Here is a 9160-nt window from a genome sequence, read left to right as displayed (position 1 = left end):
GCACAAGTGTTCACACAACAGAATGCTCATTAACGTAAATTACATTCGGGTGGCGATATGACTTTATGTACATTTGCTACGGATGTAGGAATCTTGAGAGCACATGGTAATAGTCACAATTATAAAAGAGTGTAAGATATACGAAATTCTACAAACTATATAAACCAAGATACATATATTGTCATCGTGATATCGACTGTCGAACACGACCCCGAAGAATTGCTAACTATTTGGGAGAACCACCTGCAGCAATCTACGCGCAAGGCAAGTGCTTGAATATTTGTATAATAAGCATAGATAATCCAAACATCATTAGGCAGATAGGTAAAACACAGTAGTAGGACGATCTTATGTGGAGACTCTTAAACAGCATAATTTTACACGACTCCCAGACACGTGCATATACACACACATATACACGTCGGTCTGTCACACCATATTTAATATAATAATATACACTTCTCACTTAAAATCTCCATTCCACCCTAAATCTATTATTTCTCCTACTACAATATTATTGTCGACATTTAAATGAAAAGCTTATACTTTTAACACTATGGATAATAATATTGGCTATACTTCAAGGGCGTGCCCCCTGCGGAATTTGTGTATATTAATATATTTTATTATGTTGCTAATTATATATTATGCAAGTTGCAATTATGAATATTTTTAAAAAAATTAATAATTTTAAATTACAAATTAACAATTGTTATGTTTTAATGTTATATAACATTTAATATAATATATGAAGGTTATGAACTCAACCTCACGTATTATGACATTCAATTGCTTTACGATATAAAAAAAAATATATATTTGTTAAATTAATTATTTGAGATGAGTATAGTTTAAATTAGTAAATAATAGTAAAGTAAAAGTTAAACGGTATACAGTGTACGTTATGATAAAAGTTCAATAAAATTGTTTTTTATAATTTATAAATTAGAAACGAGAAAGACACATTCACTCTTTATGTGATTTACATCCTAATTAAAAAAAAGTAGATTAACTTTTTTTAAACTGAGTTAAGTTAATATTTTTTTCTATATTACCTTTTCAATTATAGAGTTAAATTTATAATTAATTGTTAACTGTTGACTTTTAACTTATTGATCTTGTGTTCTCTTAACTTAACTTAACTTGAGTTAATTATTTTCATTAACTTGCCCACCTCTGATTATAATTGTAACATTAACAATATAATTTGTAATCACTTCAATTATATAGCTAGTACAAGTTACACATTGAAAAGTAAAATTTACATTTATTTATGTGTTATTGCAACACAACGTAATGTCATATCAATAACTATTCTAGTAGTTGTTACTGTAAAGTCTTTTATTATAGCCACTAAACTATTGCTAAAATCACTGTAGATGTTCCAACCAAATTGTTAGTTATCTACAACAGAGATTATTTTTGGAGACAACGAATCTATAAGTAATGACTACATAATACTGTATTGTTATTTTAACAACTCATTTGGTAATTGTAACCAAATACAGTTTACCAAAGATTTACTGTAATATTAATTAACCATATTGTTGTCACGGGTGTAACCAAAAGTTCTGGTAGTATGTAATGAAAACTTAAACGCTTGTGTTTTGCAATATGTATTTTTGTACGTTTATTTCCATCATCTTATGTGAATTCATTTATACAGATACAATTTCAACATATGTATTACAGTATTTCTTTTAAATTGATTTTTTACTCTTACGAGTATACATATAAAATAGTCTATGATGTGGGTTTACATCGAATAAAAGGGGGGGGGGGGAACAGCGTGACCATATAACTCACGGTTTGCTTTCGCGGGTTCGTGATTGCAAGTTCACTTCTTCCGGCAACAGGCAGGTGAATGATCGGACGGCGGAAGCTACGGCTCGGCGTTCTCAACTCGCACACAGGTCGGCAGACACGTGGTTTGGACGGCGGCGGCTTCGGGTCGGCGTTCTCAGCTCACGGTGGCGGACAAGTGACTACGGCACAGTGTATCGGACGGCGGCAGCTTCGGCTCGGACGACCTTTTTTGATGGACGGCGGCGGACTAGTGATCGGACGGCGGCGGCGACGGCTCGGCGTTCTCGACACGTGATGGCCGGCGGCGTAGGGAGTGCCGGGAGAGACTATATCAACGTCCGTTCTAGACGACGGTTAGGTCGCCCGGCTCGATGAGTCTCGAGGGCAAGAATTGCTGTAGGAGAGGGTCGACATTAGTATCCGTTCACGGCGGTATAGAATACCGTCCGGCTTACTAGTTTCTTCTCTCAGCGGGAGTACTGTTGTTTTTCTAGGCAGCTAGCGACTTGTATATATGCTGTGCGGGCATTGGTGGACCCGGTCGAAATATGACATTTCTTTTTCTTCCGTTTCAGTCTTCTGTCGCGTGTTCGACATGGTTGATAATGACAATCTAATAGTTAAGGAAGCGCTGATTCTGAATCTGTTTACAGCGGTCTTCTATCTATTTTCCTTCAATAAGAAAACTCAATTTTCTTAGCGGGCGGCGGGCGGTCGGAATGTCGCTGCACCGACTAGCGCTATCTACGGTCGTAAATAACAATTATATATTTGTTTTCGCGCGGCGGCGGTCGCGGTTGACTGTTGGTAAGGAGGACAACCAGAGTGCGCCACTTAAATGGTCACTCAGTTGTGTCTCCTTACAAGTATGAATCATATTCTGGTAATTAAGACCATGTTATTTTTTCCGTGTTTGGTGTTTTGAGTGGTTTATTCAATTTTCATCATGATTTTGTATTTAACGTATTCTTTTGTCTATTTCACATGTGATGCAAATGCAAATATAATCGGTTTGAAAAAACGAGAATACTTGATTTGGAATACTTGATTACGAAACCATGTTTTTACGGCCGAATTTTCGTACCAGAACTACCTCCTTAGACTGTGGCTTGTTTAAGGCATTATTTTGTTCATAGTAATAATCTATGAGCTTATTACTGTAAAATACCACCAAAATATACAGACCCTTGTTATTGGCAAAATTATCCTTATATAGTCTAAAAGTACTAACTACTTAAGTACTAAAGTATTATATACTTTATAAAAATGACACGAAAATGTTCCTTATGTAATTGTACCACCGTCGGAGTACCTACATTTCGTGTAACACAAGATCGGTTGGAAAGTTAGGGAGTAGTTATAGGTAAAATTTTAAAAATTGGGATAGATTACGCCAGTCACATTTTTCTGAAGAGTCTATTAAAACAGAAGATATTAATATGAATATAAAATCTAATAGAACAGCAAAAGTAAGCAAAATGAACATACTAGTATGTTTTATTATTAATTTAAAATAGTTCAGCGTAAGGGTAGTGCCTCCTACAAATTATTAAGAATAACAATGTGGCCGCTAATCCAGCAGGGAATTCCCCTAATGAATAAATGTTCGGAATCAATTATTTTATTAATATTGACAATAAACACATTTCTTCAAATTTTGAGATACGCACTGTTGCAGTTTACGCGATAACATACTATTTTTTGCAGCCATCTATGTAACAACCAGACTATTCTACGAAAACAATATTTCATGAAAGAAACGATTTGGTTTTATTTATTTTAAACGCTTTGCATGGAGGTGGTTTTAATGGTAATCGGAAAAAAAGTCCCTGGAAAAAAAGTACCCGTTTCATTAAGGCCTAATAGTCTTTAAGAAATAAAGTTAGGATGGTATTCAATTACGTTAAATTACGAAATAAATATTATGTTTACTTTATCTAATAGTTACATACATATATGGGCGAAAAAACCATTACTTATCTGTACAAACGGTATCTTACTATTATAAAAATAACACGTTTGTCGATCGATAAAATTGAAGATATTGATATGTTTTGCGTTATTAGTCTGTATCGATCGTTGTACCTAATAGGTACATGTAATTCGTTGTTAGTTGTTACATGTAATTCGTTTTGTGCTCCGTGATCAATAATGGAAATATTAAAATCGAATAAAAATAACGAAAAAATTTGCTTTAAAAGGTTATATGTATACAAAACACAAAGAATGTAAGCATTTTATTCGGTGGAAATGCGTGAAAAGCAGTTCATTTAAGTGTCCAGCTATATTAAAATCATCATTAAACAAAAAAAAAATCTTAAGTGCTCATCACGATCATAACCATGCATCTGATCAAAGTGCTATCGAAGCCGTAAAATCTAAAATTAAAATAATCTTTTATCTTTTATTTCTAAAGTTTCTGGTTCTACGCCTAGTCAAATTTTTAATGAAGTAATGAACTCAGTACCTAAACAAGTTTTAATGAAAATGCCTACAGAAGAATCAATAAATCGAACAATCCGAATGCAAAGAAGTGGAAATAACCCTGCAGTCAAGCCAGCAGATATTAATGATTTAGTTATTGAAGGTACCTATAAATGAAATATTTATAAAAATAAAATTGTATAATAATATTATAATTATTACATTTATTTTAGGAGAGTGGTCTTTGTGGAATAGTCAACGTTTTCTTTTACATGATAACCGATCTGAAAATACTAATGAGAGGATTATCATGTTTGGTACCGACAACATGTTAGATTTATTGAGTCAATCTAAAGAATGGTATATGGATGGAACTTTTGGACTTGCGCCAAACAATTTTTTACAGTTGTATATTATTCGTATAAAACACAATAGTGAGTATGTAACTGCAATTTATTCGTTATTACAAAGAAAAACACAATCTACATATGAACAAATGTTCAGAATAATTCTGGATGAATGCAATAAACGTAAATATTACCCTGACCCAGTTAAAGTACATTTAGATTTCGAAATATCTGTTATAAATGCTCTTAAGAATATTATTGGTAGTCTCTTAACAATAATGGGTTGTTTTTATCATTTATGCCAAAGCACTCATAGGCGTATACAAAAACTTGGTTTAGAGACTAAATATCGTACAGACGAGGATTTCAGTCATTTTTGTGCTATGTTAGATAGCTTAGCTTTTCTCCCACTAAGTCACGTCAAGGAAGGAATGGATTATATTAAAACTATTGTTCCTCAAGGCGCGGAGGACTTGGTAAATTATTTTGATTCGGTTTATGTCAGTGGTCCTTTGCGACGAATAAGAACTGATAACAATTTAAGAATTAGGTTTCGTCGACTTCCTCCTCAATTCCCTCCTCCAACGTGGAATATGCACCAAAGTACCTTATTAAATAGTAATAGAACCAACAACGTGTATGAGGGATGGAATAATAGGTTCAGTCATTTGATTGGGCATAAAAATCCATCGATATGGAAATTATTAAAAAATATGAAAAACGAGGTGGGGGCTGATAAAGCTAAATTAACATTGAGCGAAAGTGGGCAATTAACTTACAAACGACCACATAAAGGACATATTATGCAAACTCGGCTAAAAAATGTATGCGAACAATTTACTAAGGGAGAATTAAGTGTTGGTGTATTCCTATCTAACATAGGACATAATATAAGGATGAAATGTGATTGAATTTGTAATTTGTATTTTTAATTTTTAAATATTTTTAATATATAACGATATCGGTATAACATATTATAATAAATAATATATAAGATAATATTTATTTTTCTTAATTATTTTTTAATGTAACCATATACTGTAACTAGAATTTGTAATTTGTATTTTTAATTTTTAAATATTTTTAATATATAACGATACCGGTATAACATATTATAATATAGTGTATAGTGAAACGGTCTGCTGCCATGATCTAGAAAATTGACGAAGTGTCAATGAATGAGTAAAACTTGTAACGTCACGGAATTTTCGGCCTTATAAAATATGATAACATTCCTCGAACACACCTATTGCTAACGTTGTTGACAAGTCAACGCACCTTTATTCCTATAACCATTAGTAATAAAAGTAGATATCGCGCGCTAATACACAAATGACCGCAGTGTTATGCAATAAATGTTCCCCGTTCCCCCCTTCATCATGCAGTGTCGTCGCCGACGTGCCGCGGTCGCCCGCCACCCGTCGCCTCCAGCGCTTTCGTCGCGTCCGCCGGTACGGCCCGCAGGCAATGCTGTACTACCCGAAATTATTGTACAATTCCCTCTAATACACGACACTGACCTGCCCCACTCAACACCGAAAAGCTCCGTCGCCAGCACCGGACCATCGCCGTAGCCGGGTCTCGGCACACAAGACACTTTTTCAACTACGTTGTACCTGGCCGGTACTGCCTACTCACGGCTCTACTTTTTCTGTTCGACGATCAACGCACGGATCACGCGGCCAACCGATTGATATTTATTCACATCCACCGACATCATCGAATACGGACCTATTGTCCAACATTTTCGACGACGACCAGCAACCACGATGATGGGCTGAGTCAGCCATGAGGGCCCGGGAGGCGGCCAACAGCTCCAGTCAATACAGACCACGCAGTTCACCACGTCAATGTCGTAATATGTTTATATCTCCCCTGTCCCCCCTTTACCAGCACGCTTTTCCGGTAACCCTGCGAGGGCACGCCATGATTGATATGGCGTGTGGCCTCCTGCGGGCCGGGAAAGTATGCACCAACTTATTATTTTACATATTTGCCATGTGCTAAAATTCTTAATATTGTTCATATTTGCCATGTGCCAAACTTATTATATTTTTTCGCATTTGCCGTGCGCCAAAACCATTATATTTTTTATATTTGCCATATTATTATTATTTGTAATGCTCAATATTATCCTTATAATGTCAATTTAATAGATCCACGTGATTACCTTAATACAAATCTTATTATTTTAATATTATTTTTCCCCCTAAATAAATCCTCGGCATTCACTTGCCATTGCGTGTTTAAAGCCTACGAGCTCCACCGACTTGGCCCTCGGGTCATCACGCGGTGCGGCTCGTAGGTCACGACAAAAGTGCTCCCCTTTTGTCGTGGGTGGTTTGCGGAGCCCTAAAAAAGCTACGGAATCTCACAAACTTTTGAATCAAGCAAACGGGAGAAGTGGTTGCTGGATGTTGGATTCTCAAAAATTAAATAATTACGGACCTGACAGTTTTTGGAAACGGAAAAGAATGGATTTCATTACATATGGTGGCGTCGTTAACAATAAATTAGTGTGTAGTTACTAACGTGGTGGTAGGTCAAGGGGGTTAGAATCGAAAACACCATAGAGTTGGGTAGTATGTTTAAGGATTTGTCTTCCACAGTATCAATTTTCAGGATAAAGTTTCCCCAGTCTAATAATATAACATTAGTAAATACATTTCTTTATCATAGTTCTGGTGACTAGAATTATAATATTATGATAAGTTGATGTATATCTAGTACGTTTTTAGTGGAGTTATTAAATATTATTGTCATTAATAATATTTTCGTAATTAAAAAAAATTGAACACTGTGCTTACAGTTAGACATGTTGTATTGTTTTTACGGACACATCCACTCCGAGTTCAGTAAATGTAAATGACGCAGAACGATATACATTATACATATTTCGATTCGATAATGATATAATATAAAATGAATTCCGATGTCGATATAAACTCATTAATATTTATATATTTTATTTATTTATTTTTTGACAGCAAATATATATTATGATTTATCGATTCTCCTAGTTCCTACTATAATTTAAAAATAATTAATATCAAATATTATTTAATATCATTCACATCATTAATTTTACTTCCGCACGTTTTCTGCATTAGTTTTGTATAAATTCTATGTTAGGTTATCATTTATACGCACCACCTATCAGAAAATGTATGGCAATAGTAATTTCGTACAAACAAAATTATATTTAAAGTTTAAAATTTGTAAAAACAATAATTATTATTATAACATTGAACAGACAAACAAACAAAAATAGGTGTAATCAAAACATAACACATGAAATGTGGACGGAAAAACGCATATTATGTAAGTATAACGTTCAAGTAAGTTTTTACAATTTCAGTATCTATTTTATCCTTATCCATCTTGACACGTTCTAATAGAGACTTTATGTCATCAATTCCAAGTTGATTAGTTCTATCGTATTCAAATTTTCCTGTAGTCCTGCACTTTGAGAGCCATTCTTGAATTTTTTCGTACTCTTTTAAGTCAAAACCGATAGCCTGAAAAAAGTACGAAAATGCATGCTTAACGTGTGCCCCAAGTTATAACAATCATGTGTAATAAAAAATTCGTGAAGGAAATACCTCAAGGGTCGATATGGAAGCGAGCAAAGCGAAATCAGCCAAAGTCATTGACTCGCCGACTGCCCAGGTAGATTTTTTCAGAATTTCTTCAAAATATTTGAGCGCATTATGCATTTTAGCATCTGCTTCTTCTTCTATGGTTTTCTGTTTTCCATGCAAAATCACCGCGGTCTGAAAAAAGGAAAAAAAATCTTCAAATTTAAATCGTGATTCCAATTTTAATATATTATAAGCATGCTTAACAATTAAAATCCCTCGCATCGATAAGGTATTTTTTACTATGTTTAATCGGGAGTTTTGGGAATTTTTTGTGTAATTAGTGTTAAGGAATTCCTATTTAAAGTTTTTTCACCTTGTCGTCCTTAAATTAATTTCTGAAAATTAATTCACTTGAATTTTTTATTAAAACAATTACTTAATATACATAGGTCCCAACATCTGGTATGGCCGTGTAACAAATCATTGCTTCAATCTTCTATTAACTCATCTTTCATAAATAATTTTTTTTTTTATTACATGTCCCCCGGTCGTAGTATTATTATAATAAGCCTAAACAAATATTACAGCATAATAATATGATGCGTGGCAAAGTATTCGGTTGATCTTAAATCATATAGGTAGTGTTACGGAACAAAACAACAACGACAACGAAAAAGGTCTTTATCAAGACCAACAAACATGAGTGAATAAAGTAAAACGGTTTGACAGATGAAAACCACACCAGACAAAGGGAAATGACAAGACAACGGTGTGCTTTTCATCTGTCAGAACGAGAAACACGGACCAATCAGCGATGGACTAGGTTGTCGAAGAGGGTATAAATACCGGACACTTTCGACAATCTAGTCAGTATCAGTAATACATCATCATACCTCAGTCAACAGTCAACCTGTCAAGACGTCAACTGCCAACCAACTCTGCAGCCAACTTCTAGCAGCAGCTCCTCAAAACAGCCGTCCTTACCGCTTTCAACAGGGCATC

At 34.5% G+C, this 9160-nt stretch overlaps 1 protein-coding gene across 1 annotated transcript; it reads right to left on the bottom strand.

Moving 5' to 3' along the window:
- Positions 1-7567: 7567 nt before the first annotated feature.
- LOC100574596 (glutathione S-transferase D7-like) lies at positions 7568-8662 on the bottom strand. The gene is made up of 2 exons (XM_003246420.4): positions 8180-8662; positions 7568-8095 (listed from the first exon to the last, which is right to left on the bottom strand). The coding sequence occupies exons 1-2, from the start codon at positions 8438-8440 to the stop codon at positions 7895-7897; spliced, it is 462 nt and encodes a 153-aa protein (XP_003246468.3). The 5' UTR covers positions 8441-8662; the 3' UTR covers positions 7568-7894.
- Positions 8663-9160: the final 498 nt, after the last annotated feature.

Source organism: Acyrthosiphon pisum, chromosome A2, assembly GCF_005508785.2.
Source record: "Acyrthosiphon pisum isolate AL4f chromosome A2, pea_aphid_22Mar2018_4r6ur, whole genome shotgun sequence".
Taxonomy (NCBI): Eukaryota; Metazoa; Arthropoda; class Insecta; order Hemiptera; family Aphididae; genus Acyrthosiphon; species Acyrthosiphon pisum.
The sequence above is the reverse complement of the archived record's forward strand: the minus strand, read 5'-3'. Positions and strand labels throughout refer to the sequence as shown.

What these genes read in the sequence shown, in the direction of transcription:
- LOC100574596 (XM_003246420.4), bottom strand. Translation starts at nt 8,440, where the DNA reads ATGCGAGGGATTTTAATTGTTAAGCATGCTTATAATATATTAAAATTG. An exon ending in CTTCCATATCGACCCTTGAG is followed by an intron (nt 8,096 to 8,179) that starts GTATTTCCTTCA and finishes TACTTTTTTCAG; the next exon opens with GCTATCGGTTTTGACTTAAA.